General features: G+C 35.8%; 9 protein-coding genes across 9 annotated transcripts; 4 read left to right on the top strand and 5 right to left on the bottom strand.

Annotated features, from left to right (window-relative positions):
* Positions 1-635: 635 nt before the first annotated feature.
* Positions 636-2289, bottom strand: I206_100871 (uncharacterized protein; the record flags this gene model as incomplete). Its single annotated transcript, XM_019152235.1, has 5 exons — positions 636-1678; positions 1750-1871; positions 1969-2053; positions 2129-2171; positions 2242-2289. The coding sequence occupies 5 exons, from the start codon at positions 2287-2289 to the stop codon at positions 636-638; spliced, it is 1341 nt and encodes a 446-aa protein (XP_019014373.1).
* Positions 2290-2834: 545 nt separating this feature from the next.
* Positions 2835-3848, bottom strand: I206_100870 (uncharacterized protein; the record flags this gene model as incomplete). Its single annotated transcript, XM_019152236.1, has 1 exon — positions 2835-3848. The coding sequence occupies one exon, from the start codon at positions 3846-3848 to the stop codon at positions 2835-2837; it is 1014 nt and encodes a 337-aa protein (XP_019014374.1).
* An 821-nt stretch (positions 3849-4669) lies between these two features.
* I206_100869 (uncharacterized protein) lies at positions 4670-6233 on the top strand (the record flags this gene model as incomplete). Its single annotated transcript, XM_019152237.2, has 7 exons — positions 4670-4733; positions 4791-4861; positions 4927-4948; positions 5012-5195; positions 5278-5524; positions 5598-5997; positions 6070-6233. 7 exons carry the CDS (start codon positions 4670-4672, stop codon positions 6231-6233), a joined length of 1152 nt encoding a protein of 383 aa, XP_019014375.2.
* Positions 6234-6453: 220 nt separating this feature from the next.
* I206_100868 (histone H2A.Z) lies at positions 6454-7161 on the bottom strand (the record flags this gene model as incomplete). The annotated part of the gene is made up of 5 exons (XM_019152238.1): positions 6454-6510; positions 6594-6730; positions 6808-6914; positions 6977-6999; positions 7066-7161. 5 exons carry the CDS (start codon positions 7159-7161, stop codon positions 6454-6456), a joined length of 420 nt encoding a protein of 139 aa, XP_019014376.1.
* Positions 7162-7879: 718 nt separating this feature from the next.
* I206_100867 (uncharacterized protein) lies at positions 7880-9141 on the top strand (the record flags this gene model as incomplete). The annotated part of the gene is made up of 3 exons (XM_019152239.1): positions 7880-7998; positions 8069-8460; positions 8522-9141. 3 exons carry the CDS (start codon positions 7880-7882, stop codon positions 9139-9141), a joined length of 1131 nt encoding a protein of 376 aa, XP_019014377.1.
* Positions 9142-9617: 476 nt separating this feature from the next.
* On the top strand, positions 9618-11930 carry I206_100866 (uncharacterized protein; the record flags this gene model as incomplete). The annotated part of the gene is made up of 8 exons (XM_019152240.1): positions 9618-10082; positions 10154-10225; positions 10304-11032; positions 11097-11159; positions 11211-11233; positions 11309-11320; positions 11390-11461; positions 11579-11930. The coding sequence occupies 8 exons, from the start codon at positions 9618-9620 to the stop codon at positions 11928-11930; spliced, it is 1788 nt and encodes a 595-aa protein (XP_019014378.1).
* Positions 11931-12481: 551 nt separating this feature from the next.
* Positions 12482-14282, bottom strand: I206_100865 (uncharacterized protein; the record flags this gene model as incomplete). Its single annotated transcript, XM_019152241.1, has 9 exons — positions 12482-12633; positions 12764-12859; positions 12928-13260; positions 13319-13411; positions 13469-13526; positions 13590-13736; positions 13849-13894; positions 13954-13979; positions 14115-14282. 9 exons carry the CDS (start codon positions 14280-14282, stop codon positions 12482-12484), a joined length of 1119 nt encoding a protein of 372 aa, XP_019014379.1.
* Positions 14283-15226: 944 nt separating this feature from the next.
* I206_100864 (uncharacterized protein) lies at positions 15227-16576 on the top strand (the record flags this gene model as incomplete). Its single annotated transcript, XM_019152242.1, has 5 exons — positions 15227-15348; positions 15587-15781; positions 15841-15999; positions 16081-16242; positions 16369-16576. The coding sequence occupies 5 exons, from the start codon at positions 15227-15229 to the stop codon at positions 16574-16576; spliced, it is 846 nt and encodes a 281-aa protein (XP_019014380.1).
* Positions 16577-16970: 394 nt separating this feature from the next.
* I206_100863 (uncharacterized protein) lies at positions 16971-19729 on the bottom strand (the record flags this gene model as incomplete). The annotated part of the gene is made up of 9 exons (XM_019152243.1): positions 16971-17171; positions 17251-17337; positions 17409-17558; positions 17618-17863; positions 17947-18082; positions 18138-18199; positions 18267-18370; positions 18435-19415; positions 19492-19729. The coding sequence occupies 9 exons, from the start codon at positions 19727-19729 to the stop codon at positions 16971-16973; spliced, it is 2205 nt and encodes a 734-aa protein (XP_019014381.1).
* Between the last annotated feature and the right edge of the window lie 325 nt (positions 19730-20054).

Genomic DNA, 20054 nt, shown 5'->3' with positions numbered 1-20054 from the left:
AGTGAGGTTGGCAGAGGAAAATATAAAATAGAACAATTAGACATTTGACGTTATTTACCACTTTTTTCTTCCTTTTGGAAATTGTATGATTTGAGGAAACGAGGGAGAACGATTTTTTTTTTCTGAAGTCTCTCTTTTCTTCTCTGATTTTTTTTGGTTTCTTCTTGATTTGCTATTTAAACATTTTTAACAATTTTAACAATACCCATTTTTGACACAAATTCTCATGTTCATATATACCACATTTAAACAAAGCACAAATTCAATTTTTTATAAAAACCTTTTTTTTTTAAAAATAAGACTATACACGTAAATCATTATCTTTTTGATATACGTTAATTACATTATAAAACCAAATCGAATTTAAAATTTGATTTGATTAAAAGGGAAGAGGAAAAACAAAAATGAATTGATATGAAGTATGATTAATTATCTGGAGCGTAAACCCAACACTGAACATTCTGAAGCAAATAATCCGATTTAAGATGATGTGATAGCGTACAAACCTATTATTAAGTATATGCTGCAAAGCATAACCATAAATAAGTATATCAAAATTATACATGATAATGAAAAAGATGACGATGATAATTTTTTAATTTTTTTTTGGTTAATCAAAGTATTATATCAAAAAATTATATTAAATTACCCTCATTTTCTAAATTACATTCTTTCCAAATTCTCTCAGCAATTTGTTTTTCTTTTTTACTTAACATTGTAAAATTTATTTTCCATCTTTTTGTTTTTTTTAATTCAGTTAAATATTTTCCAATATCATTATCATTATCAATATTAATATCATTTTTTTCTTTTTCTCTTTTATTTAAACCAAATTCTAAAGATAAAATTATTATACCTAAAATATCAGGTTCTAATAAATTTAATAAAATTTTAGATAAAATTTCAGGTTTATATAAAGAAATTAAATTAAAATTAAATGAAGTTGAAGAAGATGAAGATAAATATCTTAAGAAAATAAGACCTGATCCTGGTGATGTTGAATTTACGTCTATATCTTTTGGTAAATCTGGTATAAGTTGAGATATTGAAGGTTCGACGTGTGGTTTGGAATGTGGTATTGGGATCGATGCCGAAGTTGAAGTTGAGGAATTGCTAGATGGGGGCACTTGATTCTCTATTGTAGAACTCCGAGAACTACCTTGAGGTCTACTGAGTGATTTTGATTTTACTGATGAGACTGATGCTGAAATTGCTGCGCTATCGTTCGATGGGGGTACTTCACCGTGTATAGCAGAATCCTTAGAATTGATTTGAGATCGAGATTTGTCATCCGGAGATGCTACAGACGAGTCTGTATTCGCCTTTGTCGTTGAAGATACCGTATCTGATTGATTCTTCCCATTTTCGCTACCATTTCCATTGACAAATGCCTTCTTTTTTCCTTCTCTCGCTTGTCGCAACGAAGCAAATGAATTTGTCGCTTTGAATTCTGATATAGCTCTGTCCTCTTTACCGTCAATTGAAGATCGTAAATCAACTGACTCTGTCTTATCTGATATTTCTTGTATACTAGCTCCTGATGATATTGTTGTAGGTATACTAGGCGGTGTAAGCGGTTTACGTGGTTTTGTCTTCTTCTGCCTCAAACCATACAATTCTTGTAATTCTGACTTTACAGTTTCATTTGAGCTATCAATCTTCAGTACATCTTCTAGGTCTATCAAATGAAATCTTGACATAAGCTACTTTTCATTGGACCGCCAGCTAGAGAGAATGATGTCGACTTACCTTGAATTGCTTCTTCTATTTTATCTAAACCTTTTCTAGATAATCCTCTTCTATATAAAGCTTTTATATTCCCATTATCTAATTTTAAACATGTCGTACAATCTCTTTCGGCGTCATTAAATCTGAGAAGAAATCCACATTGCATCAGAGTGTCGTCTACTTCGATATCAGGGGGGCATCAATGGACTAATGTCGAGGTCAAGATTGGGAATAACTCACTTGTCTAGTTTGAGAAATGCTTGAGCACGATTCGAATAAGCTAATGGATTTGTAGGGTTATATACTATCGCATTGGTATAATGACCTGAAAGGGTGATGTTAGCAAAATGGTTAATAGCTCGAAAGCCTTTCGCTTCCACTTATATAGAGAATCATTCACCTATAGCTTCTACCCATTTACCCTTCTTGAAAGACGTATTTCCCTAATTTGATCAAAGTTCAGTCAATTAGAGAACCGGAAGGCCAGATTCGGCTTCTTCGCGGTACACTCACGTCCGCACGAGATTTATCAGATTTCTCAACGTCCACTTTGACCGACATGCTTTTCCCAGGTTAAATCAGAAATCCGAATGATTATTTTGGAAAAGAGCAGGAAAGAGCAAGAATTAGGAAAGATTTTAAATAAATTGGATGGACATTACCGGTGGAGGGTGTTTTGAAACTAAACATATACTTCATCATTCCCTCAATAGCTACAGTCGACTTGAAAATGATCAGACTGGGATCAAACAACAGACTTCGGAAGGTAATAAATTCATCAAACCAATGCATCGATCATACCGTATCACACAACCACATGGCCCAAGAGCAATATATACTTATAAATTGTGAGTCAGACACACCGTTCGATTCGATCTTAGCGCATCACTTGGGGCCTTTCATCCGTCAAATTTGAACGCCGTACTACAGTATATCGTGAGATGCGGGGAACAAGGGGCGAATTCGATTTGATCTGACACTCGATGAAATTGAGCTGTCAACGCGCGGTTGGCTATGAGGTCAAGCGTAGCGCCTTGATTTTCACTGGACAACACTTTGATATATCTACCATTGTTAAACAATAAATGAGGAGGCGATAGGTTGTTTTATCTTGGGAAGGGACCATCGTAATCCGCGTCTTCATTCTTGTTCTCAATGTCATGAATGATTAAAATGTCTTCTAGATTCTGAATTTTATGAGTTTCCGATAACGCAAACTCCTGTTTCAGAAGGGGTATGTAAAGATTTGCATTTTCCATCCATATTTGAATAAGGTGATATGATGGGCTGTGGTAGAACAATATACGGTTTAATAAGAAAGACAGCCGCGATTGTTGAATATCCTGTTTCTGGCCATCAGTATAATCTCGATCTGGGAAATCCAAGATAAAGGATATTGGAGCAAGAAGGGCAAGTTGATTAAGAAATGGTGCGATAAAATAGATATCCATTCTAATGGTGATGTTAGAAGGTTTTAGGTATTGAGATATTAATTCGTATAAGTGATCTAATTGATACATATAGACCCGGCTCCAATTTATATCGATATCTAGCTCCATTCCACACCCTATGAGGCAAGAGAGGAGGTCCCAAGTTTCCTGCCGATTTCGATTATTATTTCTAGGTTTGAGCTGTTCTAGTCCCCTTCTTATGGGCAGATCTCTTATTCTAAGCGGTAAAAGCCACTGCATAACTTCTTGTGATAATTTCACCTTTCTAACACTGTTGAACAATGTAGTCACTTCATACGAAGATCCGCGATGTTCTTCGCCGTTAACACCATCATCCATTGTATCAAGTGGGGAAATATTCCACTTGAGGATTGAAAGGTCAGAAATGTCAAGATATCGAACATGTGAGAGAGCTTGCGCTTTCCTTCCATAAAAAAGAAATCTTGATCCTGAGGGCCCATCACCTGTAGGCTGTCGATTATAGTGTAAGCCTTCGATTACAGCTGGTGATGAAGTGATTTTAGTGTAGAGTGAAGGTATAATTGATTTGTAGTGGTCCTTAGAGAGGCGAAGAATGGTAGTAGGACAAAGAATCGGAAGGTATTTTAATATCTGATAACGAACATCTTCAGGCAAATTCGATATTGTCATCAAATCAGTGGGTGTCATCTTGATAGCCATGGTATACTGGTTTGTACAAGACACAATTGTGTAGATTACAATGATAAGGTAACGAAAATTGAGAAAGAAGGAAATTTAGGAGGTGAGAAGATAAGGTATATATATATATCCTGTGGCGAAGTCAGTAGATTATATATCCTGTAGCGAAGTCAGTAGATTGAGGTTGCTTGGGAGTGCGAATCTCTCCACATCAAGTACGACATCATTTCAATTTCACGCTCCCATTGATCTTACAGTCGCACGTTCTTAGTATGTAACATTGTTAGTATGTATGCAGATCAACCCAAAGCTAACACAGTGATCTATGAGCCTCGTTCAGTCTATCCGGTAGGAAATCAACCATAATTATAAAAGGCAATCAGACAAGATCTTCGTTGAGATCATAAGCTTGTTATGAAGTGGAGGCAAACGAATCGAATTTCACCTGTCTGGTTAGCCGGGATTCTATCTTGATTCTCGTGCTGATGCTCTGATATGTTTTGATCTGACGCATTCAGACTAATATATTGATGGTATGAAAAGGTAAATCTGATGCCTTGTTCCACATGTAAATTGAGCATTATGCAAGGCCAGGTCTCACTGACATTGAAATCATACCCAGGGACAGAGAAATGCAAATTCCAGAACCAAATACGCAAATGCGCGTGAGACTAGTATAAGGTTCGGGATGATTTATGAAACACAGATTATTTCGAACGAGTGATAAACATTTTCGTTTGTATTCGTGAAACAAGTGACGTTTGGATCTTGCTGATCATCACTACACCCCACCCAACAAGCAAAGTGTAATGCTGAATGACGAATTTAATATGGAATATCTTTCACCTCGTTCAGATGAATTCCTGAAAAGCAAAGGTAGGGTAACTACCCTTGGTAAGTTGGTCTCCCTTCTCGAACGAGGCTCTTTATTGATCAGTGTATTTGATGTAGGCATGTTCATTATTGATCATTATGCTATTCGAGATGAAAACGGGAATGAAATAATGACAGAAGAAGAATCGGTGAGTTTATTGGTTTATACAGTTGTTTGACAAAGATATTATACTGATATTTGGGAAAAAAAAAGATAGGAGGTGGTGGTGTATTTGGTATGTCTCATATCAGTACAGTAAATTATTAAAGAAATAAATTGATGAGAGATGTTTAAATAGCTATGATATCTGCTAGAATGTTTTTACCTCCTAAACAATGTGGATTAATTATTGATAAAGGATACGATTTTCCGCAAAAATTTATAAATACTTTAAAAAATTATGGTGAAGAAATGATTTGGTTTAGAAATAGACCTGATAAAACTACTAGAGCTTTAAATATTTATTCAGGAAGTAAAATAGGGTAAATTATTATTTTTGATTTTCTGCTTGAAATAATTTAAAAATAACTGATATATATATTTGGAAAAAAAAAAATCATTTAGAGAAGGTCATCAATCTTTTAAATATTTATCTAATAGAATTAATTTATTTCCTAATGATTTAATTTTAAATCCTTCAACACCTTTTATTAATGAAAATGAAAATAATTTACCTGAATATATTCATTTAGTTTGTAATATTGAAAGAGCAAAATTAATAATTAATGAAATTAAAAATATAAATTTAAAAGAGATTAATAAAATTAATAATAAAATTTGGAATCCAAAATTAATTTGGGAACCTATGCCTGTAAGTTTATATTTTTGAATTTAAGATTTTTAATAAAAAAAAAAAAAGCTGATTGTTTTAAATTTATATATAGTCAAGTTGTATTTCTTCTGAAATTGAAAATATTTTAGAAATAATTTCAAATTTTTTAATTTTTTCACCAAATTTAATTGAATTACAATCAATTTTAGGAATTACTTCTTCTTCTTCTAATAATTCAAAAAATAATCCAACTAAAAAAGATGTTGAAAATTCTATTAAAATTTTAATTAATTTATTTTCAAAAAAATATGAAAATACAAATATACCTTGTATAATTATTAGATCAGGTGAATTAGGTTCTTATACTTTTTCTAAAAATTGGAAAGGTTGGATTCCACCTTATTATGATTTTAATAAACAATATAAAGTAATTGATACTACTGGTGGAGGAAATTCTTTTTTAGGTGGATTAGCTGCTGGTCTTTTAATTTCTAATGATGATATGAGAATAGGTGAGATCAATGGGAATTTCAAACAAAAAGAATAATCACATGCTTATTGTTATATTCTTCACTATGACATAGCTTCAATATATGCTGCTACGGCTGCTTCTTTTACGATTGAACAAAGAGGTTTACCTAGTTTGTCTAAATCCCCTGATGGTGAAAGATGGAATGACGACGATGTTTGGAGAAGATTACGCGAATTAGCGAGTAGAGTTGAAAAGGTCAATTCGGATCAACCTTGATACTCTTAATATGACTGGAAATATGATGGGACATCAGATGGTCCGGTTTAGAATTAACTGCATTTATCATCGGCACAACACTCGTAAAGAGGCGTATCGAGAATACGTATAAAAAGAAAGAGCGAATCGAAGGTACGGAAAACAGAACAAATAACACCTTTCACCCTCTTAAAGAGATAAAATCGTAATGAAGACACGTATAGACCTAGATAGAATGAGATTAAGCAGCTGGTGTGAGCTTGACTTTCTTGCCAGCACCTTGTTTGGCAACGAGGGACTAGCATCGCGGAATATAAAATTAGCTCAAACCCGTTATAATAAAAGCACATCGGTGTATGCGAATAATCCAAGAAAACATACCTTGTGAATGTGCGGCAAAACACCACCACCAGCAATAGTAGCTCTAATTAATAAATCTAATTCCTCATCACCTCGAATGGCCAATTGCAAATGTCTTGGAGTAATTCTCTTAACTCGTAAATCTTTAGCAGCGTTACCTATTCGTTACAATCTAATCAGTATCGACGCGTCGAATGGCAATTTGGAAAAAGGAAAATCCGAAAAGAGGACACACCAGCAAGTTCTAGTACTTCAGCAGTTAAATATTCCATGATAGCAGCTACGTAGACAGCAGCTTTGGCACCAATCCTAACATTGTTGGCATTTTTACTTCGTAGGAATCTATAGAAATGTAAATGTTTTAACTAAGATCGAGGAAATGAAGTGGTGTGGAAGGAACATACCTGTGGATACGACCAACAGGGAACTAGTAGTCGCAAACGGGGATATTAGTACGCGTCAGGATGAGACATGAAGGGGGATTTCGACATACCTGTAAACCTGCTTTGGATGATCTCGAAGTTAAAGTCTTTGTCTCTGAAGAGGTCTTTGACTTTCCGCCTTTTCCACCAGTTACTTTAGATGACATGTTACTGCTTTATGTATTTGTCAATTATGTGATGATCTTAGTATAATTAATATTGAAGATGTATTCTTGCTATAGTAGTATAGAGTAGTATTAATTGTGAATGCTAAGGGATAAATGAGTAATCTAGGGCAAAAGATCAATGATATACCTAAAGAGATTATTTGTTTACGCCGGAGGGAAAGGATCACACATTAGTGATAGTGAGCGGCAAATATCACGTGACTCTTTGTTGTCGATGTAACTTATTTGCTCATCTCACTTTATTAAGGTGAACGGGATCAAATTGTTAAAATACCTGCTGAAAGTCCAAATTGGATTCATGATCAGTAAGTCTGAAATTGAAATTTTTGGTTCAAGTTGGACAACGATCTTCTTCATATTCGTTCAAAACTTCACCAAGACCTTGACTTGTTGTATCATATTCTCTTTCAGAATCACATCCAGGTGCGTTCCATCTCCTTGCGTACTAAAGCAATGACCGTCTCGTGATGTTTCTTGTATACACTCCACACTCTCCCCTATGATGTTATCGCACTGGGCACTGAATTCACCATCAAAGAATGGTTGGATATAGATTATAAAGCCTTATTCACCTTAGTAAGGTGGAGCGAGCCTAGAAAACTCGTGACTGAGGGGTCATCCCGTCTTCTCTTCTATCTTCTTGGCAATGATCCATTGCGTGAATAAAGAGCTGACGCCAACTCACGATATAGACAAAATGGATAGTGACTCAGAAACGACCCCGAATCTGAGCACCGAGGAGGTTCTAAAGTTGTTTGATACAATACAGACTTCTGTGGAGGCCACAACCTCATCCTCATCATCGCTACTTAACAAGTGAGTTATTCCACTGTTCGGTGATTAGGGGCGTATCTCATTGTTGAATCTTGGCTATTCTATTTATCAGGGTGAAAACCAACGATGAATCGCTCGACTTTACAAATGGCTTATCTTTACTTCTTCTCCGTCCGCAACTCCTCTTATCATCTTTGCACAATCTCATAATTATGCTATCATTGCGCCTTCTTGATCCGTCTTTGCCATTTCCTTCTCCAGAAGAACTCCAATCGACTATCGCTTTATCAACACCATTCACGGCACCTCGATCTCACTCTAGCATAACAGGGTCGAAAGACCTTGTCGCGGAGATTGGAGGTGAGCTTGTACTGGGACAAGAAGTCATGGATAAGGTACGTGGAATGGAAAGCAAATTGGAATATCAAATCAAGAAATTGGTTGGATTGGCCGAAGCGGATGAGAAGAAGGGAACTAAGGCAGTGGATGAGGATGTAGAAGAGGGTAAGTCTGGTCTATAAAGATTTTTGTACCTCTATGCTGATTTTCTGCCTTGGTCATTCAGATCCACTTTCATTCCGACCTAACCCATCAGCAATTGTCTCCTCACGTGAACCGGCAACCCAGTCATCTAGGTTAACCGCTCTCGAAAATGAGTCAGATTCAGAAGGGGAAGCTTCATCATCAAAGATCTACAGACCACCACGTGTAGCTGCAGTACCATATCTTGACCCTTCATCATCTCGTGGAGAGAAAAAGCAAAGAGAAAGACAAGCTCCAGCATTATTATCAGAATTTGCTCAATCTATTGATACTGCACCTATAATGGAATCAACTTCAGGTCTTTCTGTAAGGCAAACTTCAAGTGGTAATAAACATCATACAAATTCTTTATCTCAAAAGAGAGCAGAAGAACTAAGAAGAATTAATGAATTTGAAGAATCTAATATGACAAGATTAGTAACTTCTAAGAAAGAAGCAAAAAGACGTAGAGATGATGAAGCTGCTCTTGCCATGGGTTTCGGAATTAATACTGGACGTAATAGAAAAGGTAGAAATGGTTTGGAAGCTGAAATGGAAGGTGTATTGAATGAGAGAGGATCAAAAGGTGTTTGGGATAATGTAGGTAAATTAGGAGAAAGGGGTGATGCCCTGCAAAGAGGAAAGAAAAGAATAAAGAGGTAAATCAATTGGATTTGAAAATTTGTTGCTGCATCATGTACCGTCACTTGTACACTACCAATGCATCACGTTGTATGTTTCATTGTCACCCTAATTACTTGATTACAGTTGCGAAACCCCACATTTTGTCTTATAAGCAGACGATTGTGGGAAAAGGGTAAAGTTGAAAATGTTATTACGTTGATTCTGACCCGGTTGAATTCAACACAATCAACCGACAGGTCCACTCAACTTCACGCACAAATCATCATCGTAACCCCTTTCTTTGTAAAAACTGAAACATGTCGATGTATCATGTTGATTGAATGATTCCAACAGAAGCATGCTTGATACTCGCTCGAAGCATTCGTCGCCTTTTACTTCTCAAATACTTTGATACTATTCACAAGCAATCGTCCTCAACTCAGTCCGCTGAACCTATAATCGCCACCAAGCCAAACCATCCAGCAAAATCGTCTGACATCAGCTCGAGATTTAATATGACAGATAATGAATTTAGCCCGTCTGCTTCATCATCCCCACTTTCATCCTTACCTACAGGTAGTTCAGAAACACCAGAGACACCCACAATGGTTATTGATCCGGTATTGCTGGAACTAGAAACACAGTCACCGTCTTTGGATACAACGCAAAATTCATCTTCAAATTTGGCTGAACAGCAATCTACTTGGGCCGAAGATGTGATGATCCTTCAACAACATGGTATAAATATCAATAACGTTATAATGGAAAGGGTAGAACAAGAAGAAGAAGAACAAATGATTGATGTTGAAAAGCAGAAAAAGAATAAAAAGAAAAAAATTAGAAAACCATTATTAGCTAAAAAAGTTGAATGGGATGATATACCTAATTGGAAAGAAAGAAAAGATTGTCCTTTATTAGATAAATTACCAAGAGAAGTTTTAGATATGTGTTTTGGATTAAGTATTAATCTCGGTTTATCTGTAAGATATTTATTTATCAACGAACTTTGATCACGAATCACGATATACTGACTAAGGATGAACGATTATAGATGAGAGATTACGTTTCGCTAGCTGGAGTTTGTAGATTCTTTAGACATCAAATGACGGATACTGTCTTCAAAGTGAGTAGCAATAATTTTGGATGAAATCAATCTCCAATATCACATGCTGATACGATATTGAACCTCGCTTCTATAAAGGAATTGTGTCATGCCGCAAAGATCACTTATCAAGAGCGACCTTTGACCAATCAAGCCGAACGAATTTTCACTCATCCAGTATCAGAAGATTGGAAACTCCCAAAAGAGGTTCCTTTTCTTTATGATTACAGAGGAGATCACTATACTCCCAGGGGGGATAGAAGTCAATGGACAGAAGCTCAATGGATTGTATTTAAAGAAGAGCAATATTTCAAGAGATGGCAAAGTCGAAAGTACGAATACGACAATAACAAAAGAGAACAACAATATGCCAATAGGAATGGAAATAGATCTAAAAATGATAAAACCGTTGTTGAAGTAGGTGGAATACAAAGAAAGATAATTGGTAGAGTAAAAGGACGTGAAAATGGTGAAAACCCAGTAAAGAAAGATGAAAATGGTAAACCTCAAGAAGAATATCAATTAGATATTGAAAAATTCTCAAACAATGTAAATTTACCAACTGAGAACAACTTGATTATACCCAAAGTCATTCCTGTGAAATTAAGAGAAAGAATACAAAGTAAAATCGTACAAGTCAAAAGTCAAACTATTGGAGGTATTTGGGTAACACCTGATGAAGCGAATGATCTAATTGATCTTGATGAAGATTATGAAGGTCTTGAACGACCTAGAGCAGATTCAGATGTAATCAAAATGGGATTTTGGCCAAGCGAGTATAGAAAGAAAGCAATTATATCCGCCCATTCAAAATACATTGGAAAGGCTGTAAGCATTCAATTTTACTTGTTTGCAAGAAATGGTGGCTGACTAAATTTACTTGGTGTAATAGGAAGCAATGAGAGAGTATAAAGTGACTGAAGCAGAATTGTTATGCTTAAAGCACATTTTAGTCGTTAGTGCTCTCACCAATGTACCTGAACTTGTGTTGACAAACGATTTGTAGCCGAATCCAATGAACAAAAAGAGGTAAGCATTTTTGGTGATATAGTATAAAAGTATTGATGCCATTATCGTTTGTTTTACTCATTTTGTTCATGATAGTCCTCAACAAGTGTAAGTTGATAGATTTTTTGATATTTGCTGAGAATGTGAAACTAACCTAATCTAAACGTCTTTTTGCAGCTTTTGGAAATCTGCTGTCGAAGCTTTAGCATATCGATCACATGGAGGTCCAATAGGTCATAAACAACATATGTGAGTTTGATTTATGTGAACAATCAAATCGAAACAAATCAGATTCGTTGATTGATTTTATTAATTTGATGAATGTTAATTTTGTTTTTGTTTTTGTTTTTGTTTTTGTTTGAATAGTGAAAAATCTAATAATTTGATAGAAAAAATTCAAGAAACTAAAAAACGTAATAGAGAAAAAGCAGAAGAAGAAGGAACTTTGATTAAAAAGAAAAGAAAACATAGATTATTACCAAATGAATGGATTAAATTACAATTAAAAGAAAATAATTTAATAATGAGAAAAGATAAGAATCAATTAATTGATAATAATAAAAATCAAGATGAAAATGAAGAGATTGAAGATGATAATGATAATGATAATGATAATGATAATGATAATGATAATGATAATGATGAAGATAATGAAATTCATCATCAATGGTGTGAAGAAGGTTGTAATTGTCAAAAAGACATTTTCAAAAGGATTTAAAAGATTTTTTTTTCCAAATTAGAATGAATTGAATTGAAATGAAATATAAATGTAAATGTAATTTGGAAATTCGTTTCGGTAATTTAGTTTAATTTTCTTATATGATTTATCAATTTATTAATTTGTTTATTTATTTACTTGTATATATTTATGTAAGATTAATATGTTCTTTATACACCATATATAATGATTGTTTTGAGTCGAGAATTTGCTTTATTGCGCTTATGATTTGAATCAGAGAATTGTTCCTGCCACTTGTCAATCAAAAGCTATGAACGATTGATATAACATTCCGTGCGTAGCATACATAAAACTGCATGACTTTACGAGCCAAAAAGAGGAGAAATATTATATAAATCATACAACTTTTGAACAATTCTACTTATGAACGCAATTTACCTTGTTTTAAATGTTTTTTCAAGTCAATTTCAATTTCGTGAAACATTAAAAAGGAAATCATAAAATCAAATACCAAATTTAGCTACATATGACAAAAAGAAACTTCTCTATAGACGTAAATATACTTGCAGAATATGATTAAACAAATATTATTAGATGTTAGCCATTGAGCTGATTAATCCAGCATTGGTAGCTGGACCAGGACCAGCTTCGGCATTATGGTCATTGTGTGCTGAAGCGGCGATTTGTTGCGCAACGTCTCCGTTCATTCCTGCTGCACCCATACCGCTGAGATTCATTGGTACTGTGATGTATTTCCATTAGTAAAAGCTCCAATATGTTGTGAACAAGCAAAGGGAAAGACGACAGAGAGTAGAGCGTAGGCCTGGGTGTGACGTCACAAGGAGATGAAGTAAATGAGGTGAAAAACATACCAAATACAACTTTAGAACCGGATGATCTAGCCATATTTTGGAGGGCTTCAAGTTGTCTGATTTGCATAGCAGCTGGAGAAGCAAGAATATCGGCGGCTAATTGGATCGAGCATCAGCTGTGATTCATATATAGATATGATCAACAAAGGTAGAATTTAACTCACCTTGTCTCATCAACTTAGCAGCATCAACTTCGGCTCGAGCAGCGATAACTTTACTTTCACCAATTCTCTTTTGAGTAGCAGCGGAAGATAATGATTGTTGAAGTTCAACTGAGAAATTGATATCTTTAAGTAAGATTGATTCGATTGCTACACCCCATTTCTCGGCTGTCGCTTCAATGATTTCGGCGACTTCACAAGCGAGACCTTCTCTATCGGAAATTACACTTTGAAGAACTCGTCCACCAACAACTTGTCTAAGTGTAGTTTGAGCTCGTTCAACAAGAGCTGTTCGGACATCGTTGATACCGAAAGCGGCTCTGTAAGGTGAGATAACTACGATGCATAGGAATCAGCATGTTGCATGCAGCTTCGGCTGGGAACCAAGACTCACCGTGCCAACAAATAACACTGTCAACGTCTACTGAAACGTTATCTTTAGTTTGAACAGTTTGTCTTGGTACGGAAGTAAGTTGGATTTTGACATCTATTCGTGAAGATCTGTAAATAATAGCGCAATGTAACAGCATTAGGTGACACTTACCAACCACTCGAACGGATTCAGTACAAACGTTAACTTTGACAAGACCAGGATCAACAGACTACACGAAAGCGAAACTGTCAGTCAATGGCGAGCAAGAAGACGTTGAGTCACAACAACTTACTTTGTAGAATTGACCGAATCGGCTGATCAAACCAACTGAACCTTGATCGATGCTCTTGAAGGGGTTGGGGAATGGACAGCATGGAACCATACCAATGGTACCAATACATGAACCGAGACCGTTCATCATAGACCCGTAAAAACCGTGCTGAACGAGAAAAATAATCAGTACGATGCGAAACAGGTAAGGGTGTGTTTACTGATGTACATATCGCACGAAACATCTCGGGAATAGGAAGAAAGGGAAACTTGATACTGACTTGGATCGTAGAGGTGCCCAAATCTTGAGCATAAGATGGTTGCATCCTGAATGAGATAGTAAGCACATGAGCATTATATAAATTGAGATGGTTTCCTCGACTCACTCATTTTTCTTGAGAGGTTGTACGATCTGTGAAAAGGAAATCGATAGCATTTCATCAGCTATATTCGCTTAAAAGGTCCAAGCGTAGGAGTATCGTGCCCGATGTATCTGTCTCCATTGATTGGAACATATTGAACGAGTTGACAAGCAACGAATACTCACAATAAGACCTTCTCCTTTTGGGGAAGCTTTGGTCATCTTAGGTTGTCTAGGTTGATCATCGGTAACGTATCGATGAAGATCTTCCTCATTGGAAGGAAGTTTACCATTACCATTACCTACGGTAGTACCGTCAAGAGATTGCTTGTAAACTGGTGCAGGTGCTGACATTGTGTGAGTGTATATGTGTATATATAAAAGCTGTTAGATGAAAGCAAAGTGTATTGCTTGATGAATATAAAATGATATTTCGATCGTTGAGAAAGATGGAAGGTGGCGATGTTTATATATATATCGAGTTATAGGATCGGTTATGAGTGAATAACCCTATTATTATTGTGGATATCTCCACAATAACGTATTACTACCCTGAATATACAATCTTGGCTATTCTTGGCACAGCTTGAATGCATTTATCTTTTCCTGAGGGATTTTTTATTTTCTTAACGTTATTTCTCTCCTATACCATCTCCTTATGTCCGTTTCTAAACCACTTAAAACATTGATAATATATGAACTCCCGGTGTATCGGTGTTGACCGATCTGATTGTATATTACCAATACGTCATGCTATACACTCATTCAAAGCTAAACAGGTTATCTCATCGTGCTAATCTCCGGATCAAGGAATGAAGTGCGCCGACTATTGCTTAGGCACTTGTTAAGATCTTGATCAGATGACTTAATATTATACATTATTCCGGGCCCCCGAGTATCATTTTATCTAGTAGAAAGGGTACTTTGGATGAAGCACATCAGCAAAAAGTGAAGTATTAGGAAAGCATGCATAAGACGGGTCCTGGTTTTGACAAGCTTGCCGATCCTCGGCATGGCTGGTTATTCAGGAACGAAAAAGGATGATGCAAGACTTATGGGATCGTATGGGTTGTGGGACGAAGAGGATAGGACATCTCCGCTTTTACTACTCTTTCATTCGACCTTAAACAACAAGAAAGATAAAATACCTCAAAAACACAGCTTTTCCATCTTCTTCCTCCCAGTCTTGAAATTACTTGATCTTTTCAATCTTTCACTTCGGTTACCTCTGCCGAACATTGAACTTGACATTAAATAATTCGGCCGAAAAAACTAAGGATAATTAGGAAAACGGCATGATGGGTTTAAATACAACTTCTTGGCGATCTAATCTCTTTTTCCTATCTTTATTAACCTTTTTCATATTTGGTGGATTCGTAAATGCTACCGCGGCCGGATCGGAAGTCATTAATAATGATAGGTATGTTCCGTAATGTTAATCGTACCTTTCTATTTCTCCTTTTGCCGAAGATCAAGTTCGGCAGTCCTAATTGGAACCGTCGTTTGAATGAGATAACAGGAGAGTCGATCGGGTATCTCATCATTGGTAGTCGAGTGAATTATCTGATGACGGTATTCACTTTGTACTACATTGCAATCCCTATTGAACTATCCATCATCAAAGGTACTTGATTGCTAATTTATTAAGTACCTTTCAGTCCAGCCAAACCCGAGGGAGTAGTTGGAATAGTTAAACGTTTGATAAAAGTAGCTATAAACGGACAAGATGCAATATCATTTATCAAAAGAGATACAGAAGATGGAATTACAAGATTGACCGATGATAATTATGTCGATCTAGTTGAACATCCTTTAGTTCAAGGATTAGATGATGAAGTATGGGTAGTACTTGTGTAAGTCAAGTTTAATGATATAAGCTGAGTATTACTGATTTTTTTTTTGGAGACTCTAGTCATGGTAGATTAACAGATCCATCAACAGATGTAGTTTTAGAATATCATAAAAATGCATCTGATTTAATTAAAAAAGATTTAGAATTATCAAATTATAAATTTGCAAGATTAGATTATTTATCATCTTGGAAAACTTGTACAAAATGGTTATTAATGAAGTCAGTTCTATTTATTTATTTAAATCAAATATTAAGTAATATTTTTATATTAATCCTTTTTTTTTAAAACACTTTTTCTAGACCACCTACTTTAGTTATTATTTCTGAAAAAGGTAAAAATATTCGTTTTATACCTTTACCTTCTTTAGGTAAAGAACCTGAAAATTTATATAAAGTTTTAAAAGATAAAATGTATGAAGTTATTTTACCTTGGAATACTAAATGGTCACCTAATGGAGATCGGTAAGTTCATTATTTCTATTAATCTGCCTTGATCTAGCGAATTCTTTAAATCTTTCACGATTTATGTAATATCAAGAATATAGGATAAATCTATTAATTGACTTGTCCACCTTTTTTTCCTATCAGAGCTTATCTTATTGAATATTATATTACAACTCAAGAAAAAATTACCAAATTAACACATGGTATACCTAATTGGATGATATTAGGTTTAACTGGTATAATAAGTCAACAAGTAATGAGTTGGTTACATAGTTCAAATCCTTCTAATTCAACTAAGAAAGTAGTGAGGCAAGAGAAAATTACTATAAAAGAGGATAAGAAAGTCAATTAAAATTATAACGACTCAAAAAAATTAATCAGGACACCTAAATGCCAAATTAAAATGACATTTCCAATTTTTCTCATGATGCTTTTAATTCCATCTTTACGCAAGTATATATAGACGCGAATTGAAATTTTGGTTTCATATCAATCAATTCGATAAAACACAAATTCAAATTATGTTAACAATTATATAGATATAGATACAATGAATACTATTTACAAATACAACTACAAAATGACCCTTTTATATTGATTGTCAGGGTTTACCTTTAACCCCAAGAAACCGAATGATTTTCAAATCTAACGACAATAAAATATCATTTCTATGATAAACTATTTGACACTCCGAAAACAATTGCCCTCATCAATATAGTTTTGAGTCGAACTATGATAGGAATAATTTAAATCTTAGGTTTACCCCAAGTTCTGGGTTCTAATTTTCCTTGTGCAATTTCCCAAATCATTAATTTTCTAAAATAAGGCATATTTTCAGAATTAAATTCAAAACCTTGTTTTTTCAAATCACGACCTCTTGAAATCATTTCTAAAGTTTGACAAGAAAATACTCCACAATCTGATCCATTACTTTGTTGTGGAGTATTCTAATTTCAAACAAAATTTTTCAAAAAAAAACAATCAGCATATACAAATCTTTTACAAATAAAAGGGAACTTGTCTCACTTTATTAAATTCATCTGACCATCCTTCGAAATTAAATGATTTTCCTTTTCGTTCTTTATGTTCACTATTTAAATAACTTCGAACAAGCTTTATTAAAGGTTCAAGTAAAAAAAAAATAAGCATTTGATACATATATTAATGGAAATTACCCTACTCACTTCAAATACATCATCTCGATGTCTTCCACCATCACCCATTGAATCATAATATTCTATACGTTTTTCATCAAAATTCACAGCACATGCTGTCCAATGCATATTTCCAATATTTATAGGAAAAACGACGGTATTCATTGAAAAAATATCAACCTTGAATCAAATATCAGCTCAAATCATACTTGAATTACGGTACTATAAATAAATCTCACCTTCTTTGTCCACCTCTTGACAGCACTATAACCGGTTTCACTAATTCGTTGATAGAAAAACGAATTGAAAAAATGTAACTTCCTATTATCTTGCAATTTGGCTCTTTCGACCATCAAAGCTCCATAGAAATTCATAATTTCATCATCTAACCAAACACCATCCTTCAGTCGCCTTATTGAAGCAGCCTCACATTCTGCTGCAGCTATTCGAGCTTTGAAAGCAGGGTCTTTCAAATAGGATTCGACCTGCAGAGATCAGATTCAGGTCATCAGCCAGAATGAATCGTAAACCCCTTGGACAAGTAATCATAAATGTAGGTTGTACGAACTTTTTGCTTTTGGTTTACGGGGAGATCTGTAGGTGCCTGAGGTTTCAGAGCCTTCTGTATTTCCTTTTCCTTTTTTTCCTCTTCCTCATGTATTTTTTGCAATTCCTTATAACTTCGCTCAAAGTCGAACACTCGTCTGCGAGCAATCAGAATTCAACTCAGGATCCGAGTCGAATGGCGCAATGACTTACAATTCTGACGCCTTCTTTTTGGCTTTCTCGCTGATTATCCTCTTATTTGCGGCAGAAAACGCCTATCCAGGTGAAAACGTAATTAGTCATCCGACAAGTGCACAATCATTTTCGTTTATAAGTACTCACAGGCCGATTATTGTTATTAGTCTTCTCTTCTATAGTTGGTTGTCTAGGAGCGAGTAATCTCATTAAATCGTTATAAGCATCTCTTTGATTCGCGCCATCTTTCGCTTCAGTTCAATTTACAAATCAGCACGATCGATCGAATAGATATTGAGAATTGATCAGGCTTACTCAATTGTTTGAAAGCATATTCAGTCACTCTCCCAACGCTACGTGGATTTCCAGCAAACATTTGAGCTACTCTTCTGGAAGATGCTCCTGCTCGATTATCTCCAGCAGCTGCCGAAAGCTGACCAATAGCTTCGACCAGACTTTTGACCTTACTTTTTCTCACTTCAATATCAGCTCGCTTCCGCATGTTGCTCTTATATGGCCTATTCCGCCTTTCACCTCGGGATGACCTGCTGCTTGTCGATTCGGAAGGGGAAATACTTCTCTTGTCCGCTTCCGGTTCCCACCCTTTCTTACTATGACGAGGCGGCGTTGTAATCACATTAGGTCGAGACAGCGGTTTGCGGGGTATGGGTGTACCGGAGGAGGAAGTGGATGCAGCCCCGTTGGATAGTTTTACTGATTCTTCAGCTTGAGCTCTGATCGATTTGGGAAGAGTGGAAGATGTGTATGAAGGCGATTGCTGTTTGGAAGAGGAAGCTCGCTGGCGAGTATGCGGGACATCAGGTGCAGCCTCTGCCTCCTGCGTATTCTCAGGCGTGGGCAACTGACCGTTCTTCATCAAATCTTGGTTGCCCTTCTTTTCAGTCGAGAAATTCTCGGGGAATAAGAGACCAAATGAGCTATTAGACTTATAGCTTGGCCCAGCTTCGCTGTCTTGGGATGAGGCATGTGTTATGGACTGGAAGGTATCATTGACTTTTGACTGTTGAGAAGGTTCGGTAGAATCGTCATTCGTGCAATCCACTGGATGTTGCTCTGATCCTACTTCATCCCCTATAGGTGCAACTGCATTTGGACCATCTAACCAATTGCCTGACGATAAAGCCGCAAGTGATCCATCTGCATTTGGCTTCAGATACTGCTCCAAATCATCGGTATCACTTGTCACAGCATGCGTCTCGGTCGCTCGAACGCTTCTCCCGTTATCTGTAGCTGGTGATTGGGAATTTGTAGGAGATGGTAGATGTGACTTAGAGCCTGTGCGGAAGGTAATATCAGTCAACCCAGTTCATAAGTGGTATCAAGAGGCGAATGGAGAGCTCTGACGACTTACCATTTAGTTCATTTTGACCTTCTTTAATCTCTGTGTACTTTCCAAATGCTCCACGAGCCAAATTGACCATTCTCGTCCAAGTTGATGGCTGGGGTTCGAATGATGGTGAATTTCTTCTATGCTTTATGGATGCTTGATTTGAAGATGATGAAGATCTTCTACGTTTTTGACGAGATTGTTTATGTTGTTCTTGATCCAACTCAGATGATGGCCGACGCTTTAATGCTGAATTTGACATTGGGTAAGACTGATGACGAGAGGAAAGCGGAGAATAAGTTCAAAGGATGAAGTAAAGGAAAGGAGTTGAGCGATATCGCTCTTGGGTTTGCCCACTTGTTGAACGACTACCGCTCCAGTATTGATGGCTCTGAGGTATCACTGATCTAGATTTTGAGATATGTTGCGCGAGGTTCACTCCTAGTTGACTGATGATGTATCGAGATGATAATGATGATGATGATGTTCCAAAATATCTTTATTAAATCTGTTCAATCCTCAATACGCGATATATATATATATATATTGACGGGATCAAATCTCCACATGGTTTAGAGTATTTGTGT

Source organism: Kwoniella pini, chromosome 1, assembly GCF_000512605.2.
Source record: "Kwoniella pini CBS 10737 chromosome 1, complete sequence".
Taxonomy (NCBI): domain Eukaryota; kingdom Fungi; phylum Basidiomycota; class Tremellomycetes; order Tremellales; family Cryptococcaceae; genus Kwoniella; species Kwoniella pini.
Note: the sequence above shows the minus strand (reverse complement) of the source record. Positions and strands in the feature narration are given on the sequence as shown.